Below are 23,851 nucleotides of genomic sequence, written 5' to 3'. Positions count from 1 at the left end.
CTGGTTCCTTACCAGCTCTTCCCTGAACTCACCCCTATGGATGGTGAGTTTCCCATCTCTAAACATGGTCTTATGCCCACATGTTGCCACTCTGATACACTGCAGGGATGTCTGCCACACACATAATCATTAGAAAATTATTTTAGCTTGTATACCATGTAGTGGCTGTGGAAGGTAAAATTCCCACAGATTCCTATTCACTGGCTTTGGTTTTGCATAGACAGCCTTCCAAAAAGGATTTTTTGTAATGCTTAAGTAAGAATGTTGTCATTTTTGCAAAAACTATGTAATGTTGAGCTTGAGAACTGGATGTGATATATTTACAGATGAGCACCACTTTGTTTTCCATTGGCATGAATTCTGGTTGTTCATATACAAATGCCAAGGCTGTTCACTGCATTTGGTGTGTTTCTTTCACTATTATTAAATGGTCAGGTGGCCAGTCTGACAATTTCTTGCTATCAGGGTTTCTTTGATGTGTCTCTGTAACAGTGTCTTTATAGAATTACCCTATCTTTTATTAGACAATTGCAAAGGACAGCTAATATGGTCCAATTCATTTAGTTTCTATTTTGTATAGCAGTCCAACAGTGGCACTAGCATGAAAGTTAACAATGCTATGATTTCCCCTTGTTATCGATTGCTTATTTTTTTTTAAATCGGTGAAAGCAACATCCAGAATAAACCATCGAATTCACCTGTAACCCAATTTCGATGTCAAATAATACATAATGATTCGTGTCAAAGGGGGGTGGGGAGCTCTGTTTGAAAATTTTGCTCCAGTTTATAATGTAAAGTTTAGAACGAAAGTCCGAATGTCTGGGGGCCAGTTACCTGTAGCTCTAATAATACATGGTTTGTATGCAGATGATTGGCCCTCAGTGGGGGATATGGATCCAATAGGGAGAGGGCACTCTCCCACTGAGGACCAATTGCGAATCTTCCCCACCCCTGGCCACTTCCTTCATGCCACTTCCAAGCACTTGGCAACAAGGAGGAAGAACTGGCCCTGTTCTGTGGGAGAATAGTAAGCCGGGGGGGGGGGGTGCCAGCTGGCCACACTCCACGGTGACAAAGGAACAACACCAGCCTTGAAACCTGGCTAGGCTGCTGTAGTCCGAGGCCTCTTGCCCACCACGGAGTGGGATGAGACTAGCCAGTTTCTTTAATGCTAGTATTAAATAATGAAAACAGTAAGAGTCTAGTCACAACTTAAAGACTAATAAAATTTGTGGCAGGGTATGAAAATAACTGGAATCATGCTCTTTTCTATCTCTACAGACAGACTAACATGGCTACCCATCTTGATCTAAATAACAATGTTAACTAATTTTCAGGCCAGGAGATTATTTTGGCAATAACAAATACTAATATACAGTAAATAATTCAATTTAATTGTAAAAGATATAACACAGATCAGGCAGCTGCTTGCGATACTTTTATCTGCCCCCCCATGCACAAAAGTCATACTCATTTGCTCTCAAAACAATTGTTATGTAACCCCCATGTATGTTGATAAGAAATCTGGCTCCTTAAATACACAATGAGATATATCCGATACAGTGAAAAATTCAGATTAAGAAAATAGGTATGTTTACATTGGGTGAGGAGGGGGGGGTGCTTATGCTCATCTCCATAGGGAACACAGAAAGGAAGATTGTGCATATGGTTGGCTATCATACACCAGCTTTCCCACAGGACAGCTTGAATCGTAACAAAACTCACAGAAGATATCCCATGTTGCAATATGGAATGCCACAGGAGTAAATGATCATGGGGGTAACATATAACAAAATATGTCCATGGGTGTGTGTGTTGAAACACTATATCTGGTTTGTGGTAGGTAGATAGCATACAAAGTACTTCCTGTGTAGCAATGCTGTCACATTTGAAAGAGTCCTCAAGCTGAGAAGAAGTTTTAGAAGCAATAAGCAATGTGGCAGTGAACTTCAGTTGACGGGGAAATCCTGCCATATGTTTGCTCTTCTCGGCAATATAGAGGTCTGTATCTCTGAACAAGGCTGCAATCTGATTTTGAAACTGCTGGGTTCAAAAGTAGTGTCGATATTTGGTACTTAAGTGTGGGGAAAGTAACACGATGTACAAGAACTACAAACAGTGCACATGTTTGGCTACAATCCTGTGTGCTGAAACTATAAAAAGCTGCACTCGTATCATATCACATTGAAATCCATGACACTTCAGCTTTTTTATTTCAGAGTGACTTAAGCCTGATTCTTTTTTTCTAGATTATGCTCACATTTAGAACACAGATGCCTGGTGACCAAATGGCATAGACATACAACATTTAACTAAACTCAGTAAACAAGAATGAACTTGAGTAGGTCAACCTTTGTTTCAAGGACCAATATTCTGCCACTTAAGCTATGGGCACCTTAGGCAGGATCAGAAACTGAACCCAAGAGTATGTACAGATGAGTATATGTAGATGGTAAATATTACAGACTTGGAAGATGACTTGCTGTGCTTGAGAATACCTCTACAACCTAGAAAAATTTTGTTAAAATGATAATGCTAAAAACACTGGTATACTGAAATGTTTTGGTTCTTAGTTTTATTTTTCTGCAGTGGAATATACAGAGAATCTATTATATTCAATGTTCCCAACTTGTGGCCCATTAGCTAGAATGTAATTAATCAGCCATGTGTAAATCATCACCAGGGGTGGATCTTGATGTACTTATTACTTGTCTGGATGTGCACAAGTACCAATAAGATGGCTTTTGCCTTTGGAGGTCACAGATCTTGCAAGTCTGGCCTATATTCTTTCCTGCCAAATATTTGAAAACTTCCCAAGAATGCTTGACAATAGGGAAGGGTGGGGTATAAATCTAAAAACAAATAGAAAATCCTGACTGAAAATTATCAGGAGAAAGGATGCACACTGTAGGAGTTTGAGTATAAGCTTTGGTAATGTAAATATAAGCTTATCTGTAACAATGCCACCTTTAGCTACTGCATTGTAAGGAGGCCATAAACACAGCTCAAAAGGAAATTAATCTGTTATCTATATAAATATATGATGTGCTAGAGTCCAGTCAGCACCAGCAAAGTCAGTTGGATAATGTATACCTGAGAGAGGAATGCTTAGAGACCATTCAGGACCATCCTCGTGGTTGTACTCCATTTTTGCCCACGTATATTTTGCATTAATGAGAAATGTAATGGTCTTTTGCATACACTGTTGCGGCTTTGAATTTGGCTTTCTGGTTTGGCCCAGGAAGCATAAAATAAATACTATATATTATGAAAACTAAATACCATTTTCATTACTTTTACGGGCATGATTGTGGGGAAGTGGGTATAGGGAGGCACTACTTGGGCACTGTCGACAAACTCATCTCAAATTCTCTTTTTTTTAAAAAGCAGCTCCGGGTTTGTTTTCACTTTTAGTTCTGAAATGTTTTGCTGAGCAATCCGAATGGAATAAATATTTCAAACATGAGCTTTCACCTTTAACTTTTTACATTATAGCAAAGCAACGCAGCTTGTTCTAAAGCAATCTTAGTACCACTGCATGCAATCGTTGGTGCCATATTGTCTCTGCATCTCTTTTGAAGTCTAGCAGGAAGATGTCTATTTCGACTTAAGAGCTGGTGCTTTCATTAAAAATCAAGAGTGGAAGAATTTTGTATGAGAGACAGGGGGTAGCACACCGATATGCCGCATATACTGTAGATACTTAAATACTGATACATGCACACACACACACACATATACAGCATACCCATATCTCCATATGCTTAGCTGAGAACAGCTGAAGTTCATGGTTTAACATCTATGTCAGGCTTTTTTTCATCTGCACCAGGGAAGGCCTATCTGTCTCCGGAGCACCTAGCCATGGTGATCCACGCGATGGTCACCTCCAGGATTGACTTCTGAAACTTTCTGTATGCGGCCTACCCTTTTCCTTGTTCTAGAAATTGCAGCTGGTACAGAATGCAGCTGTTAGGGTCCTTATGGGAACATCTCGGAGGGCCCATATGCTGACTGTGCAAAGGCAGCTGCATTGGTTGTCAGTTGCAGCCCAGATTAAGTTCAAGGTTTTGGTGTGGACCTTTAAGGCAATCCATGGTCTGGGCCCCACATACCTGAGGGACTATCTTTCTTGTTTGTGCCTCCCACAGGGCTCTTCACTTTGCAGGCGCAAATCTGTTGGTGGTCTCCGGCCTTTTCGGTCCTGGCCCCGATCTGGTGGAATGAGCTCCTGGAAGAACTGAGGGCCTTGATGGAGCTGTCACAATTCCACAGGGCCTGCAAGACACAGCTCTTCCGCCAGGTATTAGTTAAGCCAGAAGAAGGAAGATTGTGGAACCTCCTTTAAAAGGCTGGAACACTGGCTACCCCCATTTACATCAAGACTCCATAATATTGGATGGTTGAGGTCTGTTGTGCAGGGGCAGGGGGGTGGGATTTTCTTTGCTGCCTGACTAATAGTTTTGTGGGGGGTTTATTGTAGGATTTTATTCTATAACCTGCTGCCAGCCAGCTTGTCTCAGAACGGCAGGTAACAAATGCAATAAATAACATAAAATAACACATTTAGCAACCTGGATACATTCAGTAATCAGTTCAGCCTAGTCTATAGAGTTAGCCTAGTCTAACCTGGTTTAACACCATATACTCTGTTTACATGAAGTCTTATGACAGGCTGCACTATTATTTTGATTTTATGTAAGTCATGGCTCTTCTCTTCCCCAATGTTTCTCTACTCCGTCTAAAACGGAATTATTAATCTCCCTCTGAACTATAGTTCCCTCAGGACAGGGGTGACCGTTAGAATTCTGAAATGTAAAATATTCCCCTGGGACTCAATCCCTGGCATTTCCAGAAAAACACTTCTTATGCATCTTAGTAGACAGTGACCTCTGTCTGTGATACTGAGAGTTGCGATTATTTGGTGCTCAAAATACTGTGGACCATAGTTTGAACTCTTGTCTTTTATAACAGTCCCTCATGCCTGGAGTGGATATAGACACAGCGGTGGCAACGGTGAGAACAGTGTTAAATTTTTGCGGAACATGGTATAAACTAATGCATTTTTTAAAAACTAGAAGATAAATTGTTGACATTTGCCGAATGCCAATTTAAACATAAAAAGTTCCAATGATATAAACCATGATATAAAGTCCCAGAGATATCAACTCTTCTAGGCCAGAACCCCCTGCCACTTCCTTCCATGGCAGCAAATTCCCAACCTGTTCCTTTTGTCCAGTGGTGCCATCAATGGGAGGAGGGGCAGTCCTGTAAGACCAAATTCTAAATTTATTCTTTTAGTCTGCTCTGAAGCTACAGGCAGCCGATTTAGAATCATAAAATCATACTGGAAGGTGCCATGTAGGCCATCTAGTGCAGTGGTCCCCAACCTGCAGGCTGCGGCCCACTGCCGGGCCGCGAAGGCTTTGGCGCCGGGCCGCAGCTCCCTCTCCCCGCAGTAAAAAACTTCCCAGGCCGCAAGCTTGAGGCCCGGGAAGCTTCTTACTGCGGGAGGGGGGGAGAGGGAATCAGGGCCGCGCCCGCGCATCGCACATGCGCAGCCGAAATCGCGCATGAGCTCATGCGCATGCGCGGGCGGGCAGTTGCCCTGCCGGTCCCCAGCCTCAAAAAGGTTGGGGACCACTGATCTAGTGCACAATGCAGGATCAGCCTAAAGCATCCATTATAAGAGTCTCATCTAGCTGCTGCTTAAAGACCCTCAGTGAGAGGGAGCTCACCACCTCAGACAGCCGATCCTACTGCTGAACTACTAGGGGGGGGGAATCTTGTGCCAGTGCCGTTCTACATGTAGCTAACATCCATTACTTCGGATCCTATCCTCACTGCCCACAGAAACTGCTCCCTGCCCTTGTCCAAGTAACAACCTTTCAAATACTTAAAGAGAGCAATCATGTCCCCTCTCCTCCTCCTTTTCTCCAGGTTGAAGACACTAGAGCTTACAGAACACATCTATTTTTATAAACCTCTATCATACCTCAACTTAGACATCTTTTTATTTCCCTAAACTAAAAAGTCATAAGTCTTTTACTCCCTGGAAAAGTGCTTCAACCTTCATGTTTCATAAGTCCTAAACTCTGGTGTACCCTTTTGAATAAGCAATAAATGTAAAAAGGTAAAGGTATCCCCTGTGCAAGCACTGGGTCATGTCTGACCCTTGGGGTGATGCCCTCTAGCGTTTTCATGGCAGACTCAGTACGGGGTGGTTTGCCAGTGCCTTCCCCAGTCATTACCATTTACCCCCCAGCAGCAAGCTAGGTACTCATTTTACCAACCTCGGAAGGATGGAAGGCTGAGTCAACCTTGAGCCGGCTGCTGGGATCGAACTCTCAGCCTCATGGGCAGAGCTTTCAGACTGCATGTCTGCTGCCTTACCACTCTGTGCCACAAGAGGCTCCTAGATTGCATATTTATATAAAGGTACTTCCCTGACCTGGACAGATGAGGCTAGCCAGATCTCGTTAGCTCTTGGAAGCCAATTAAGTAGTAGTATCTGCATAAGAGACTGCCAAGGACTTCCGGTGTTGTGACATGGAGGCAGGCAATGGTCAACCACCCTCTGAATGTCTCTGGCCTTGAAAGCCTTGTGCAAATCTGGGATTTGATGGCAGAAAAAGGGAAATGGTTATTATTTTTAGCCTCTTTTCTAAAAAATACTAGGCATGGAAACTACCCGTTTCACTACTGCTGCCAACCGTGTCCACATTCTCATTGATTTATTCCAGATTTCTATCCTGATTAGTCACCACTAATTCGGATCTGACCCTTTTCATTTATTTATAATACATCTCTTAACGCTTTCTTATGAACATCATTGATATTGTGTTGCTGATTCCCACAGCCAAATTAGACCTTTGGGGACTTCTTGCAATGTGCCTGGGTTTCCCCATCTTGAATAATTTGGGAGCATTTTTTTTCCTTTTCATCTCTTTCTAGCACAATGTTACCCTGCCTTTTGCTTGGGGTGGTATATATGTGTTTCGTGGTTCCCCATTTTATTCCCCACAACACTGTGAGGCAGGTTAGGCAGAGTGTGTGTGATTGACAAAAGGTCACCCTGCAAATTTTGGGCAGTCTGGGGATTTGAATCAGGGTCTCACTGATCCTAATGCAGGGGTGACCAAACCCTGGCCTTCCAGATGTCCGTGGGCAATTGTCTATGGCAATTGTTAATGGCAATTGTCTATGGACCTCTGGAGAGCCACGGTTTGACCACCCCTTCCTAGCATGACCGTCTGTTCTAAGCACAGTGTTGGCTCCTTCAACAACATCCTGATCATGGATTGCTACTTAACCCCCATTACTTGTGATGGTCAGCAGATTAAAGGCAAAGAGGAAGGTCTACCTCAGCCGGTTTCTTCCTTCCTCTCACATTAGTTCTCTGCCCAGCCACCGGCCTCACCTGCCTCTCAAGGCTGTTGTGTTGGGGGGGGGGGATGGAGGAGAGGAGCCTGGGCAAGGGCTTGGGCGGCAGGCGGGCGCCCACGCAGCAGCATCGAGCAGCGCCAGCGGCTACTGCCCCTCGCAGGGGGTCGCCGTCTTCCAAGACGCTGCCGGTGGCCTCCGCGGCAGATCCCACCGACTCAGCGGGAGGCGATGGCCTTTGCGAGGCTGCGGAGCTCGAGCCCTGAGGCCGAAGCCTGCCTGGCCCAAGATGGGGCGGCCGGGCCGGCCTGGCTCTTCCTCGCGCTTGGGGAAGAGCCGCCGCGGACAGGGCGGAGCTAGGCGGCCGGCCAAGCGATGCCGGCGACAGCCACGTAGGGAAGCCCCTTCTCCGCGCGAGGCCAGCGTCCCCACGGCTCCGCCCTTCCCGCCGGCAGCCGACCAACCCGCGGAGGAGGAGTTGGCAGCGGGCACGGAGGATGTAGTGGGCGCCGCCGGGAGCCGCGGGCTACTTGGCCACCAACCCAGAGCCGTCGGGCACCATGGGCCGCGTGGAGGAGCCGCCGTCCGCTCTGCTGCAGGACCCCCTCAGCTCGGCCCTGCTGGGCGCCGCGGGGCTGCTGCTGGCGCTGTGGTGGCTGCTGGGCCGCTGGCCGCCGCGGGGGCTCCCGCCCGGTCCGAAGCCCTGGCCCTTGGTGGGCAACTTCGCCTTCGCCGTCCTGCCCCACTTCCTGGGGCGCCGCGCACTCCGAGCCGTCGGCCAGCCGTACCCCTACGAGGACGCGGCGCCCGGCAGAGGCTCTCCGCGGCCCACCTCGACGCACCTGACGCTCACCCAGCTGGCCAAGGCGTACGGCAGCATCTTCTGCTTCTTCCTCGGCAGCCGCCCCATCATCATGCTCAGCGACTTCGAGGCCGTGCGCGACGCCCTGGTCCTCCAAGCCGACGTCTTCAGCGACCGGCCCACCTTGCCCATCGTGACCATCACCACTGAGGGAAAGGGTAAGGGAGCCGAGGCTGCGGGCGCTGCAGGAGGGCTGGCCGGGGAGCCTGGCTCCTGGGCGCTGAGGGCGCGGGCACCGTGGTCCCCACTGCCGCGCCAGCAGGAGGCCAGCCAAGGCCAGCGAGTGACCCGCAGGGCGCCTTCTAGGCAGAGTAAACAGGCAGCCTGCTTGGCCTGCGCTTCTGGCCAGAGGCACAAGCTCCCGCTTGCTGTGCCGGCTCACAGCATTCCTGTTATTTTGTTTGGGTTAGAGGCCAGTTTTGTGAGACGAAAAACACTTCCGGGCCTGGTCTTGGGCCACTGTGAATGGAGTGACCCCTAGAGATATAATACACATCTGTCCAATCATAACAGGGTGAAATGAAAATCTGTTTATTATTGACTCTTGGGGGCATGGGGGGGAAGGGATGTCAGACTTCAGGCAGGACTTCAGGATCCCCCAGAACTACAACTTATCTCCAGACGACAGGTTTCTGGTCCCCTTGAGAAATGGATGCTTTGGAGGGTGGACTTTATGGCATTAATCGCTGCAGGGGTCTCTCCCCTTCCTTGCCTCCTCCCCCAAATCTCCAGGAGTTTCCCAACCTGGATCCCTATCCCCCACTCATAACCATGGGGGACCTGGCATCACTGAGGTGGGAGGAGGGTTCTAGCTGAAGATAGGAAAAACATCTTTGGCCATTTCCTGAGGGCATAGTTTTTCTCAGCCTTGATCTCTAGATTAGAGCAAAGCAGGTTGCTTCATTAATGATGGGGAAGCATGATGTAGTAGAAGTACTACAGGCTGTATCTGAGGGCTGAAATGGGCATACTCCTAATTTTCTCTTCACCAGCTGCAGCTTAAACAGTTCCAGAGGCCCTGAAAAACGGAGCTGGTTCCAACTTGTCTCCCTGCCTGAGAACCCATCCATCAGCATAAGGCCCCACCAATTCTAACCAACATCAGAAATATGTGAATTATTATCAGAAGGAGGCAGTTTTATTATTGTTAATGTGTTTTTTTTAATCTGAATGTTTTTCAAGTTGGTTGTTACCTGTCCTGAACTAACCGGGGAAAAGTGGGATAGAAATAAAAATATATTATTAGTAGTATTAGTAGTATATAAAAAGCAGTAAATGTTTTCTCTTATATATGCACAGAGTTACAGGTAACCTGCTGCAAAAGGAAGCATATACTGGATATTGTTACCAGAAATAGACCTGTCTCCTGAATTTATGATAGGGGAATTAGCAATTCTAGGAGACAAATAAGCAATGCAAAAAGAAGAAGAGTTGGTTCTTATATGCCGCTTTTCTCTACCCGAAGGAGTCTCAAAGCAGCTTACAGTCACCTTCCCTTTCCTCTCCCCACAACAGACACACTGTGAGGTGAGTGAGGCTGAGAGAGCCCTGATATCACTGCTCGGTCAGAACAGTTTTCTCAGTGCCATGGCGAGCCCAAGGTTACCCAGCTAGCTGCATGTGGAGGAGTGCAGAATCTAACCCGGCGTTCCAGATTAGAAGTCCGCACTTCTAACCACTACACCAACTGGTAATGATCAACCAGACAGCGGAAAGTAAAGGGATGATTGTGTGTGACAGAGTTAGTTTTGAGCCAATAAAAGGTATATTTACCATTCAATGGGCAAAGAGGGAGGAGTTCCGGAAGAGTCAGCCCGGCTAGCAAGCTGGGTCTCATTTAAGGTAGAGCCAAACATGAGAATAGAAATGGCTTGTCTCTGCTCTCCTTTTATAGCAATTTTTGTAACTTGGGGGCTTGAGGCAGAGAATGGAAGTCCTAAGACAAAGCCTTGATGTGATCAAAGAAATGGAGGTTTGTTAACTGGTGGACCAGACTTTGATAAAGAAACTCTATTGGGCCATTAGAGGGAACTTCCAGAGGGTGAAAGAGTTTGGTAAGTCTTTGGGAGTGGACAACATCTGGCTGTGAGGGGGGAGTCCAGGCGTGGCGGACCCTCTGTTAAGGGGATTTTACTGTGAGAGTAATTAAGGACAGGAGGAAGCTGCTAGAAGGATAACTTCAGGAAGAGATGTTAAGAGCAAGACAGTATAGGCTAGTTAATTAGATCAGCGACTGGTCCTGTTGCTTTTTCATGTTGTGCTTGGGTGGGGAGAAAACATACCACCCAGCCCTCTTTGTGCAGATAATTGCATCACTCCTGTGTCCATCAGGAGATCTCTTGCTGAGTATGTGACTTCACATAGAGCATTCCAGTTGACCTGTTTTTGTCATGCAAAGCATTATGGGTAGCTCATGTGTGGGCCTGACCTGACTTGTTTATAGCGAACCAGAAATAAAAATGGAGGATTGTAGCCACTCCTCTTTTGTACAGGCCATATCTGTCCTGAAACAAAAATGTGTGTTCTGACTAAACCTGAGGAAAGAATTCTCTAATTGTTCAGGCTTCTTTTTAAACGGTTGGCTGCTAGTGCTTGTTTTAGAAACATCCTGCACAGTTTAAAATAGTGGGCAAGAAGAACCTTGGGTAACCAGGAACTCAACCAAGTCTGATGGGAGAATTAACTTGGGATGTGAAGAAGTGTTGCAGATATAAGAAGTGCAGTGGTAGTTTTTTGTTTTAATATGATGCACTGATGTTGGAATTTTTAAAAAGAAAATTTCTTTCTGTTTGTGCACATAGTTCCTGTGCAGAATGGATAGATGAGAAGACGTTTGTCTGTTATCTCTTGTTCAGGGTTTATATACCCTTCTACGAACATGAATGCCACTAGACGGTATCGACACAGCCTGGAGTCAACTGTATCATGTTGCAAAACACTCAGAGAGAAAATGGAGATGCTCAGCTTGCCAGCACATCAGCACTAACTAATTTGAACGTGATCTCACATTCTGCTGAAGGGTGCTGACCTGTTGAGGAACCCCCAATCAGTCCCCCTCCCATTCTGAGCAATTGAGAAGAATGTAGTCTAAAATGTGTCGCTCAATTCTTAACGATAAAACACTTTATCTTGTTCAGTTGGAGTATTGAGTTCTGTGCTCCAACTTCTGAACTGTGTCATTCAGCATTAGCTACCTGAATCTCTGTTAAATTATCATTGCTAGTGCACATAGTGATTTTTAAAAACTTGGCAGAGACATTTGTGTCTGCCCTGCCATCAGAGTTGCTTTATCACTAGCAAATTGGCATTTTATCTACAAATTGTTTAAAATTTAGGACATATATTGTAGACTTCTCCCCACACACAGTTTCCACCCATGAAATAACAAGTGGCAAAACCTGTGGATTCTTAAATCTGTAGACTGGAGGCATGAACCAAAAAGACAGACATTTCTACAAACCTGACAAAAGTCCCTAGATTTACACAAAACCGAAATAATAATAAAAACACATGGGGGTGTTATCCCTTCCAAAATAATATAGGCAGTACTGTAGCTTTAAGAAACAGAATTCCCTCAATAGCCATTGGTACAAAATGAAAACAGTATTGCCAGGCTTGACGAAGTGGGAGAGCAGGGCAATTTACAGGACTTTTGGCTTTTACAGGAGGATTCATGGGGTCGGGCTCATCAGCAGCAACTAAGCAATTAGATACTTTGTAAGATGAATGATTGGACCAGGCCCAGCTGCTGGCCCCTGTGCAACAGCAGCCACTTCATAAAAGGATACAGGGGTTAAATTTCAGACAAGGATTGAGGAGACCCAGGTTAAAGTGCCTGTTCTGCAGTGGAAGCTCACTGTGTGCATTTGCGCCAGTTACACATTCTCCGTTTAACCTACTTGAAAGGGTTGTTGTGTGGATAAAGTACAGGAGAGGAGAATTATATAAGCTGCTTTGGTTCCCAATTGTGGAGAAAAGTGGGGTATAGATGAAGTAAAAAAAATAGTATAGCGATGGGAGGTAAACAAAAGGTAAGGTGAGCAAAAGCGATCCTTCCTGTGCTGTGGGCCATCACTTGTATAATTTATTTGTTTGTTTGATTGATTTCTATACCGCCCTTCCATATAGTTCAGGGAGGTTCACATACATCACAGGGGGATACATGGAATGAATCAACATGCAACATAGACAAATACAACAACATTGTGGAGTGCTTAAAGATGGAGGGAGCTTTAGTCTGAGAAATGGACAGAGTGTTTAGTTTTCATGTATGCTGAGTAGTATTGAAACTCCTGCTTAGTCATGAAGACCACTGAGTGGCCATAGATAAATTGCCATTTTGACAGAAAGCACTGTATTTATTTATTTGTTACATTTCTATACTGCCCTCTTGTGGCTCAGGGCAGTTTATGATGAAGTGTATGTAATGAAAGTGCAGGAAAGCACTCTGCATTGAAAGAATATCAGTAATGTGCTTAAGTGTGTGTTGATAGATATGTGGTAAACTGTGGTGGTAGATATGCGGTGGTAAACTGTTATGTTTGGTAATTAAGCACTGAATTCACAGTCTGAGAATTTTGGCTACTGGTACTTTTTAAGCATTGGTCTCTTATTCTTGAGTTCAGCAGCAGCATCTTTGAGTGGTGTGGTGGATTCCCCCCCCCCAAAAAAAACAAATCTTTATTCTGTTTTGTTAAATCTAGGGGTGTTCTTTTTAAAAAGCTGCTGTGCCTTTACATGGGTTCTGTCACCCTGTCATTTGATGGGTTCTTTTTGAATCTCTGAGGGAAGCAAATGGAAGTTGGAAGTCAGACCTTATGAGGAAAGGATAGCTTAGCCACCGAGTGAGGAGAAAAATAGTTAAATCCTCCTGCATTGAGGAGAAAAGGGGAAAGAGGGGGTTCAAGAGCAGGTTCCAAGGAGAACAGGCTGGTTGTTTTCTTTCTCTGTGGTAAAAGTTCAATCTTTACTCTGCCTGTTCATGTTATCCCTTCTTATTCTGCAGGTACTTTTTTTTGGGGGGGGGGTAGTTTTTGGGCCTAGTGCTTCTGTGATTTTGCTGAGTCACTAAATCAAGAAAATATCATTTCCAGGAGTCAGTTAGCTGTTATATGCCATCCCACAGCAGGCTAGATCTGAGTACCTCGTGAGGTGACACTGTTGTGGAGCACCACTATTTGCATTACCTTTTCAACATGCAAAATTTCTATGTCACATGGACAGTGGGGAGGGCCTAAACCAGATTTGCAGTAGACAAGAGGATAAATTAACCTTTTCTGGAGTATGCAATGAACTCCATTCAGGAATGATCTCAGTCTCTCACTCTCCCCCCCCCCCCCGCTTTCATTCAGGTGTGGTGTTTGCACCTTATGGCCCAGTATGGAAAAAACAGCGGAAGTTCTCTCATTCCACTCTCCGCCATTTTGGATTAGGAAAGCTAAGCCTGGAGCCCGTGATCCTTGAAGAATTCAGGTTTATGAAGAATGAAATTCTGAAACATGGAGAGAAGCAGTTTAACCCCTTCCCCATTATCAGCAACGCAGTGTCCAATATCATCTGCTCCATGGCCCTCGGCAGGCGTTTTGACTATGATGATGTTGAGTTTAAGACCAGGCTGAGCCTCATATCACGGGCTCTGGAGATAAGCTTGAACATCCCCATCGTTCTGGTGAACATCTGCCCTTGGCTCTACTACCTCCCTTTTGGTCCCTTCCGAGAACTCCGGCGGATTGAGCTTGACATCAAAGCTTTCCTGAAGAAGATAATTGCACAGCACAGGGAAAACCTGGATGCCCAGAATCCCCGGGACTTCATAGATATGTATCTAATTCAAGTGGATGAAGAAAAAAAGACCAATAGCAAAACCAGCTTTGATGAAGACTACCTGTTACTTATCATTGCGGACCTTTTTATTGCAGGCACAGACACCACAACTAACACAATCCTCTGGTGTCTGCTGTATTTGTCGCTTCACCCACGAGTACAAGGTAAATGGTGCCTTTTCCAACCCACTTTTATGTTATTTTTTATTTGGCTGCTTTTAACCTGTCCCCGCCCTCCACTGAAGGTTAGACCCAACCGAATTTATAAGCTCCAAACATAGTAACACAACAAATGATACATACCATCAGCAGACTTAGTCACAAAGCAAGCGGGTGGTGGGCAGAGCAGTTCTTAGTAGTTCTGCCCCCTCCCCAGCTTTTCCCTGCCATAGGGATTGCCCTTGAACGAGTAATGATCAGATCTCCTGTCTTCAGGTAACTCCTTCAATGTGAATTCATCTGCCATGGAATCCTGGAGCCTGTTCTAATTGAAGCAGCACCCTCAAGTAGGGTGGGGCTGGTCACTCCCTTACATGAACTCAGAATTTACCTAGCATTCCTTTGCCACTGCACATTACAGCCAAAAACTGGTAATGGTGGGTAAGCCAGTTTTCAGAATTCAGCAGGACAAAATGATTTCTAACAACGTTTCCCCCCCTTGTGCAAATGCAGCCTTTAAATTGCTTTATTAAATAGACTAGGGGCAAAGCCCGTTGTCTCCAAGAATACAACGGGCGCTAGAGCTTGGCAGTGGGAAGAGGAAGGGGAGGAGTTGTCCAGTCTGTAAGGGCATGGGGTTGTCATGTGTGTTGTGTGGGAGGTTGTGGTGGCATGGTGGCAAATGAGGGCATGGGTGTGGAGATATGGGTGTCAAGAACCTGTGGTGTGGAATGTTCGTAGAGTGTGGGAGAGGACTGACCTTTGGGAATTGTGGCATAGTGGTTACAGATGAGCTTTCCAGAGCCATGTCCTCAGATATGTGAAGGGAAAATCAGATTGGAGACTCTTCTTAGGGGAAGATTACATGGCAACCAATTCCCCCCAGTTCTGCGTCATTTCCCTTCTTGTGTGAATTAGGCCACATTCACCGAAATGCCCTCTGCCCTAATACACATAGGGTAGTCACAGTACACAGGTGTCCACCCTGTTCCTTCTGTCTCCCATATTTTCACTGTTGGTAAAATGTTATGTGCCCACATGCTTCTTTCATGGTTGCTCCTTAGAAGAACGGATTTTTGTACCCTATTGCTTACTACCCAAAGGAGTCCCAAAGCGGTTTACAAACACCTTTTCCATTTGTCTCTCCACAATAGTCAACCTGTGAGGTATGTAGGGTTGTGAGAGATCTGAGAGAACTGGGAATGGTTATCAGCAAACAGTTGCTGATAAGGGCTGGCCATAACCCATAGCCCAGGAGGGACACTCCTGCACCACTCCCTACCAACTGCAGGCAAAAATGGCTCCTTTGAAGGCTGGACTCTGAGGCATTGTACGATTTTGAAGTCTCACCTCCAAACCTCCAGGAATATTTCCAACCCAGGGGTAGCCAACCTACAGGTGTGGCCTGGAGAGCTCCTGGAATTACAGCTCACCTGCAGAGTATAAAGATCAGCTCCCCAGGCAGAAAGGGCTACTTTGGACAGGGTTGTGGTAGAGAAGAAACATTTAAGGCTTCCCACACAGGTTGTTGTTGAATTGAAAGACTTGAGGCCTACTGCACAGGGTTGTTGTGCAGATGAAACAGGAGACAAAAGAGCCAGCTTCCTCTGCAGAATAATGCTGTGCAGTGGCCTCAAATTTGCAGAGAGTTGCAAAGAAGAAAGACACATGGCTTGGCTGTGTCTAACTCCCGGCCAGAGCAGTATTTTAAATGAGAAGGGGCTTTTCTGTGGCCTCCCTGTCAGGCAACTGTTTGGCAGAAGGGGAAAGTCCCCCCCCCCCTCAAAAGGAAGGCCCTCAGTCTCCCCTGCGTTCCTCTTGGAAAGGCCTCCTTCCCTCAGTCAGGGCCTGTCAGAGGCTCCTTCGCAGCAGGCCTGAAGGGGGGGAGGGGGAGCACTCTGCAGCCTCCTGCCAGCTCTGTCAGGGTTCTGAGGCCATTTGCAGTTGGACATGGCAGTTAGGACAGCCTTGGGGTGAAAAGGGCTGGTGCAGCCTATCCAAGCCTCTGTTCTCATCCCCCTTGGCAGCCCTGCTGACCTCCTCTCCCTGTGGTGGTCAGGAGCAGACTGGCAGCCAGACTGGGCTGGGTGAATGGAATTTTGGTCTGTCCTGGTGAGGGGCCAATAGGAAGGCACTTTGCGCACCTCCCCATTGGCTGCTTGGCCCTGGATGGACACTCTGGAATAAAAGTCAGCTTTGGAAGGGGGACTCTATGGTATTCTACTGTTGGTTTCTTTTAGAAATACACCCAAAGTAAATTAAACCAATAGGCCAAAGGTTGTATCTTCTTGAGATTTATTAAGTCCTGAATGATTTATTAAATCCTAAATGATTTTGTAACCAGAACGGGGTCCCAGGTATTCAATCTCGCTTTCTATTGTTTCTTCAGTGGTTGCAATTATAGTCTACTAGCAAATAATCCCGCTGCAGCCCAAATACAGCGGGCGCTAGCGGGGCCCTGGAGGTTGGTGGGGTGGCTCAGCAGGATTGCAGGCGAGTCCCCGGAGGGGAGGCTGGGCATGGGGAGGGCTGTGAGCGTTGGGCTGCTTGTCCTTGGGCCCCCCCCGGACTGCGGCTTACCTGTGAGGCGGCGAGGGAGTAAATGGCGGCAAGTTGGGGAGCACGGAGACAGTCGGTGGGCCGGGTGTTCAGGAGCGGGTGGGGCCAGCGTCGTGGTGGGCGCGGGTGCTTGCTGCGCCTCCGCCACCAGTTCAGAAGGCTCATTGGCGTGGCCGCCACTCCCGTCCTGTGCACGGCCGGCCACAGTTTGCAGTGTGGGCCCACAGGCGAGGCATCCGGTGTGCGGCCGGGGTGCGCTGCCGGCGGCACATCTGGCAGCTCCATGTGGGTCCGGCGGCTCGAGGTTGCTCCGCGGGCCGCTACGGCGTGTGCGGCCATGCGGCAAGGCGTCCTGCTGGCGGTGGCGGCTGCTGGGAGCGCCGGTGCCGCAGCCTCCGCCGCTGCGGTATCCTGGGCGGCCGGGAAGACGGTGACCTGCCGCCACCCGACCGAGGCAGAGAATGACGGCGTCTGGGCGCAGACAGGCGAACTCGTGGGGGGGGGCGGATCGGGAGACTCCCTTGCCGGCGGCCTGACACGTCGGGCCGCCGGCAAAGGAGCAACTGCGAGCCGCGCGGCTCCCAGTTGCTCCTGCGGGGAATCGGAGGGACCAATCGGCAGGTGCGAAGCCGATAGTCTGTCCGGAGGAAGGGGCCAATCGGCACCCTTCCTCATCCCCGACACATCCCGCCTCCCAAGGGCTTACTGTTTTATTTAGTCCGCGACGCCCGTGGCGCCGCGGGCTTGTGTTAAGATAATGAAAGCAACATATTTTGTAAACAACACATTACGTAAAGTAACAAAATCATATTTTCATCTGTAGCCAGTAAAGCACACCCTAATACTTTCAAATAAATTATACACAAAAAATTCCACAGTTAACCTACCTTAATATAACATCTTATAACATCACCAGAGTGTCTCTTGTGGCGCAGAGTGGTAAGGCAGCAGACATGCAGTCTGAAGCTCTGCCCATGAGGCTGGGAGTTCAATCCCAGCAGCCGGCTCAAGGTTGACTCAGCCTTCTATCCTTCCAAGGTTGGTAAAATGAGTACCCAGCTTGCTGGGGGGTAAACGGTAATGACTGGGGAAGGCACTGGCAAACCACCCCGTATTGAGTCTGCCATGAAAACGCTAGAGGACGTCACCCCAAGGGTCAGAAATGACCCGGTGCTTGCACAGGGGATACCTTTATCTGTACCTTTTTAACATCACCAGTATTATAGGTACAAGATATCACATAGGCTATAGCTCTTCAGTAAGGAGGCCACTTCTTCAATTGTGCCCAACCAGTTTGTCACCCACTTCACATTTAAGCACACACTGACAACCCAGGTGTTGTTAATGTATTGATTTAAAGGGGCAAAGGGAGCAAAAAGAGCCTATAAGAAGCAAGTAAAATCCATTGTAGAATGGAGTCCCTTGTGGGAAATCGTATCCAAATGGAACATAAAAAAGCTCTCTCTCTCTCTCTGCTGGAGGGTGGTTTGAGACTCCATACCTGCCAGACTTGGTTTTAAGGTTTGCAGACCAAAAAAAGTAAAGTCCTCCAATCCAGTAGGATCCAAACTGGTGGGCTGGACTGTGTGGGAGGACAGGGCTCTTCCAGGGGCTGGCCCAGTTTTCTCCCCCACCATCTTTCTTTTCAACAGCAAAAGTCCAAGAAGAAATTGAATCCGTCATTGGCCGGGCTAGAGATCCTTCCCTTGCTGACAAGGCACAGATGCCCTTCACGGAAGCCACCATCATGGAAGTTCAGAGAATGACGGTGGTTGTCCCTCTTTCTATTCCTCGGATGGCATCAGAAACTACTGGTAGGTCTTGTGGAGGTCTGCTGCTTGTGCCACTGAAAGGGGGGGTTGTGCGTTTCAGAGACTCAAAGAAAGCCAAGGCTAAATAGGCATGCTCTGTGCCTCCCTAGTTTTTATTGTAACTTATAAAGTGCATGCTCTGTTCAGGATTTCTTCTGGAGTGAGATCTGAAACAAACTTGGAAGGCAGATACTCTGCTGCAGGAAGGGTTGCCAATTCCAGTCTGGCAGATTCGTGGGGATTTGGGGGTGGTGCTATAGAGGTAGAGATTTCACCCAGAATCTATAGCATAGCATAGATTCTGCTAAAATGGTCAACTTCTTCAAGGAAACTGATTCAAGTGAGTAGCTGTGTCGGTCTGAAGTAGCACAATAATATCAGATTCAGTAGCATCTTTAAGACCAACAAAGATTTATTCAAGGCGTGAGCTTTTGAGTGCAAGCACTCTTCCTCAGACCTGATCTATGTTTTCTTGAGACCAGCCGCAATTCTGGGAGAGCTGCAGGCTGCACCTGCACACAAGGTGAAATGTGCAAGGTAAAGATCTACATTATGCTACAGTGATGTGTCTTCTCCCACTGCAGGCTACATGGTAGCCTAAAATCTTGCAGTCTTGCTGAGCCACAGCAGTTTTCAACATTATGTTGGCATCCATCAACGTGACGTGCCCCTGCCCAGGTTCTTTAAAATGCTAAAAGCAGCAACAATGGAGCAGTTTGTGTGCATTAATTGGATCAGGGCTCAATATAAAGCCCTTAAGCTGCTTGCCAATAAAAGATAATATATACATATATGTGTTTGTATATAATTACAGCTTCAGGGTGAGGGTGACTGCTGGTTTTAACATAAAACTGTAGGAAATCCTGATCACATATAGCTGTGTCCTAAGAACATGGCAGAGGAGGTCTTTAGCTTTCTGAGTGAAGCCTGGCAACCAAACTTGGTATTGGGGGGTGGGGAGGGGCTCTGGAGAGGAGGGAGCAGTTTATTTTATGCCATCATGTGGAACACTGGCTAATGAAGGGAGGTCTTGTTGGTCTCTAAAATACTACTGGACTCCAGTCTAGTTGCCTTTGAGGGCTGCTGGTGACCAGCAGCAAGCTAAGCCCAGTGGCCTCCTGTGGTGGTGGCAGCACTGCAGGGGCTGCTCAAATGGGACCTGGGCTGCAGCACTGATGCCAGCATAGCAGATTTGTCTGCTGTTCCCACCATTACGACCAAGGTTGGAGCTCAGCAATCGGAACAGTGCTGCCACCACCAGAGGGAGCCACTGGGTGTAATTTGCTCCAAAACTGTTTTAACATCCCAATGTCCCTTGGCATATTCACACAATACAAAAAGAGAACATTTGCACAACACTCACACAGGCGGATTTGTGCAACAGACCAGCCAGGAAAGCAACCCAGTTGAACTCATTCGCTTTTCAATGCGGTGAGGACTCTGCTTGTATAAAGGTGCTCTATTTGAGTAATGCCTTTTGTTATACATGTGATCTTTTTGTTTTTAAAGTGCTCCAGGGCTATACTATTCCCAAAGGAACCGTAGTCTTCTGTAACTTGTGGTCAGTGCACAGAGATCCCAGGATATGGAAGAACCCGGATGATTTCTACCCCGAAAGATTTCTGGATGAAAATGGCCGGCTTCTCAAAAAAGAAACATTCATCCCTTTTGGAATTGGTAATGGAGTCGTGTTTAAAGGGGCAGTACACAAAGATGAGTTAAATCTTAATAGTATATGTGAAATACTTTTAAACTACTTCTGCAGTCCTATAGTTTGTTGTTAGGAAAATAGGGGACAAACATGGTCTTCACGGAGTACAATTTTTAAAATTATGTGCATTAAGTATTCCTGGAGCAACCATTTCTCTGGTCCAGCTGAACAACAGACTACATTCTAATTCCACACATAATGGCATGCTGTAGCCTTCTGATACTTTGTACAAGAGATGGTAGACCATGCTCCTTCAAATGCTGGGAGTAGGTTCCAGCTGTCTTTTCTGCTGCAGTTAAAGGAAGTCCTCTCTGACCACTCAATAAGGCAGCCAAAAAAACCTGCACGTGGAAAGGCCTTATGGGGAAGGGGTTGTAGTAGGGAGGAATGTTGGATGAAACAGAGTGGAAAATCCGTCCAGGTCCATTTTTTATTGCTTCTATTACAGCCTCTAATTCTGAAAATGTGAGGGGACCTGTTTTCTTACAAGGGTGTGGTGACTTCGAATGTCTCTCCCATCACCCTACTAAGACCCACATTGGGAACATCCCTAAGTAGCTCTACATAGAAGTAAGGTCAAAGTTATTCAGTAGAGTTTACTTCCAGGAAAGTGTGTTTTGGATTGCATCCTTTGCCACCACCTGTGCTATTCCTGAGGGTCCACTTTGGTAGTACATATAGGGCTCCGTACCAAGTATCTGTGAGGTGGCCTTAATGGGTTTATAAGATCTGCAGTATCCCTTATATACATGAATTGCCACATCACTGTTCTCCATGGCATTTTTTTCAAAGGAAAACGTGTGTGCATGGGAGAACAGCTAGCCAAGATGGAGGTCTTCTTGGTGCTGACGAGCCTCCTGCAACATTTCACTTTCGTGTTCCCAGAAGATTTGAAGAAGCCATCAATGGAAGGAAGATTTGGCCTGACCTTGGCTCCATTTCCATTCAACTTAATTGCCTTAAAGAGATGAAGACACACTGCAGGAGAATGCTGCATGAAGTTTGTGTTACTTGTAGGAAATTCCAGGGCAATATTTTCCATGTATTTCACTAGCAAAACTTCCAACCCTGAGCAGGGATGGGGGAACTTGTAGCCCACAGGCTGCCCCAAACTCATCAAGCACTTTTCCCTTGGCCTGGGGACTGTTGACTAATCATTGTGAACCTCTTTTATGATTGAACGGGTGGGAATGCAAGTTTTCTAATCCTATCTGTTGCAGAATGATGCATTTTAAATAATGGTGCAGAAAAATCTCTCTGGTAATTAGCTTTTTATATTGAATTGTAAGATATAATTCAACAATGGATTTAAAATGAAAAAAAATACAAAGTAGTGGCATATTTGGATATGTTTTTTCATGTTACAGGTTCTACCCACCTTCACTGTGAAAAGAACTAGTACAGGACGCTGACTCAGTCCTCAGTCTTTTTCCTCCCACCATACCTTTATTTCGTTCGAAATGCAGTGTGCCTGCAGACCTGCTTTAAAAAGAGGACTCACTGCAGTTTTTCATTATCCAGGTTGTATCCAACTTCACTGTGAAAAGAAGTGAGGTACAAGACACTGACTCAGTCATGCCTCTCTCACCATCTTTCAGGCAGGCTATCTGTTTTGTTCAAAATGCAGCATGTACATTTATTCAATTAAATGGATATCTGTAACACTTTCCCCCTCCCCCCTTGAATCAGAACTGGGTTATTGACAGCACTGGTTTCAGCCAGTTAGAACTGTGCAGAGTTGGTTTCTAGTACAATCACACAAAACCAAATTTTTCTTAAGCTCAGTTTGGGAGACGAGTTCAAAATACAAGTTCTACTGCAGGAAGAGCTCATCGCTCATATTGCATGCATATTAACATAGATACTTTTTGGATTACTTCAAAAGCTGATACTTTGTGGAGTAGTGACACCTGGACTTGTCTGTATTACAAATTCACTGCAGATCTGTGCTGAACTGAGGCAACTGACCTACAGCATCTATAGTGAAACTATTTGGGGAATTATGTAGGTGCTTTAAGAGACAGTGCTTACATGGTTCTAACTGTACTACTGTGAAGACCAGGAGTGGTTTAAGGATGTCCATGGTCCGTACCTCCAGAGCCTGTACCAAGATTTGCAGTGCCCTAGCAGAGTACAATTGCAGCAGGAGCAGCCAGACTGGGAGCAGAGGACCCCCCCCCCGCATATTAGAAAGGGATGTCACTCTGATTGCCTTTAAAGGGGGGAGAGGTGAGAGGCTACAGCCCTGATCCATAGGGCCCCTGGAAATGTGGGTCCCGCAGCATGTGCTGCATGGATAAACCGGCCATGGTGAAGACCCACAACTTCTCCCACTCAGCTCAGGACCATACAAAACATGCGGCAAGAGAATCCTCACACTTGCTCATTGTGCTGTGCATGGGATGAATCCTGTCCATGTGTTCTCCCTTGCTTCTCTTTCTTCTGCCTTCAGTGAGAATAGGCAGTGAAAAGGTTAATGCATGTATCCATGGCTAGGTTATTTTCCATTGGGGTCATGGATTTTGTTGGCAGGCTTGCAGCCTGAGTGTGTTCTACTCACGGGTGGCAATGAACAATTGCACGTTCTTGTGGATGATGCGACAATTGCATCTTGGCCATCTAAGACTATGAGAGGGCAATTTGCCATTTGTGTGCACTCGTATCATAAACACACATATTCTAGGGAATGACACTGCCAAAGTCTTGGACTCGCCTTTTTGGCAGGGAGGAACCCACTTTGATGTAAATACAGCACACTATTTCTAAGTCATTGCTAGATAAAGGAACCAGCAAGCTAATGCAAAAATGGTACAAGTCTATAAATTGATGTTGCTCAGCTTTGAGCTACAGGAAGTTTGCGTTGTGGAAAAACCTTTAGGGCTGGAGGGTGCGTTGGAAGTTCAGGGACAGTTCCTAAAAGGCTGGAATCTTCAATAGGAAAGTTAAACATTGCACTTCTAATTTTCAACTGAATACTGTTAAAACCACCAGTCCAAGAAGCAAAATGTGTTGGCAGTGCACCTTTGTACCACATGGACACCTCTTATTAAAAGGCCCCTTTCTAATGATGCGCTTCATCATTTTCGTCCAGGAACCAAAGACTTGTATTTCTAGCTTAGGAGGCATGAAAGGCCTCGTTAATGATATATTTAGGCTGCCTGTATTTTGATGTTTATTCTGTCTGCACTTCCCCCACCCAGTGTATGCCTTGTTCAGAATTTTACCATGTAAAATATGATTACACTTTGAAAACGACCATCTGAGGTTATTACTTTTTTGAAAATGTGCCTCTCCTCCTACCTACAACCTGAGATCCTGTTCCTCAGTGTGAATCCCTTTGTCTAAATAAACGTTTTTCTTTTGGAAACATCTGGAAGCAGAATTTTTGCTTTTCCATTAAGTATGTTTGGGGTATGTCTTCTTATGTCCTGACTTGGGTAGCCCAGACTAACCCATTCTTCCCAGATCTCAGAATTTGCAGGATTGGCCCTGGTTGGGAGCCCACTAGGAATGGGAGCCCACTAGGAAAATCTCAGACTGCCACACA

At 46.3% G+C, this 23,851-nt stretch overlaps 1 protein-coding gene across 1 annotated transcript; it reads left to right on the top strand.

Annotated features, from left to right (window-relative positions):
* The first annotated feature begins 7,786 nt into the window (after positions 1-7,786).
* On the top strand, positions 7,787-23,671 carry LOC143819250 (cytochrome P450 2U1-like). Its single transcript, XM_077300661.1, has 5 exons — positions 7,787-8,400; positions 13,594-14,229; positions 18,435-18,596; positions 20,103-20,270; positions 21,097-23,671. The coding sequence occupies exons 1-5, from the start codon at positions 7,941-7,943 to the stop codon at positions 21,273-21,275; spliced, it is 1,605 nt and encodes a 534-aa protein (XP_077156776.1). The 5' UTR covers positions 7,787-7,940; the 3' UTR covers positions 21,276-23,671.
* Positions 23,672-23,851: the final 180 nt, after the last annotated feature.

Source organism: Paroedura picta, chromosome 10 (assembly GCF_049243985.1).
Source record: "Paroedura picta isolate Pp20150507F chromosome 10, Ppicta_v3.0, whole genome shotgun sequence".
Classification (NCBI taxonomy): domain Eukaryota; kingdom Metazoa; phylum Chordata; class Lepidosauria; order Squamata; family Gekkonidae; genus Paroedura; species Paroedura picta.
This window is presented reverse-complemented; position numbering and strand designations above follow the sequence as displayed.

What these genes read in the sequence shown, in the direction of transcription:
- LOC143819250 (XM_077300661.1), top strand. Translation starts at nt 7,941, where the DNA reads ATGGGCCGCGTGGAGGAGCCGCCGTCCGCTCTGCTGCAGGACCCCCTC. An exon ending in GCTTCACCCACGAGTACAAG is followed by an intron (nt 14,230 to 18,434) that starts GTAAATGGTGCC and finishes TCTTTTCAACAG; the next exon opens with CAAAAGTCCAAGAAGAAATT. An exon ending in ATTCATCCCTTTTGGAATTG is followed by an intron (nt 20,271 to 21,096) that starts GTAATGGAGTCG and finishes TTTTTTTCAAAG; the next exon opens with GAAAACGTGTGTGCATGGGA.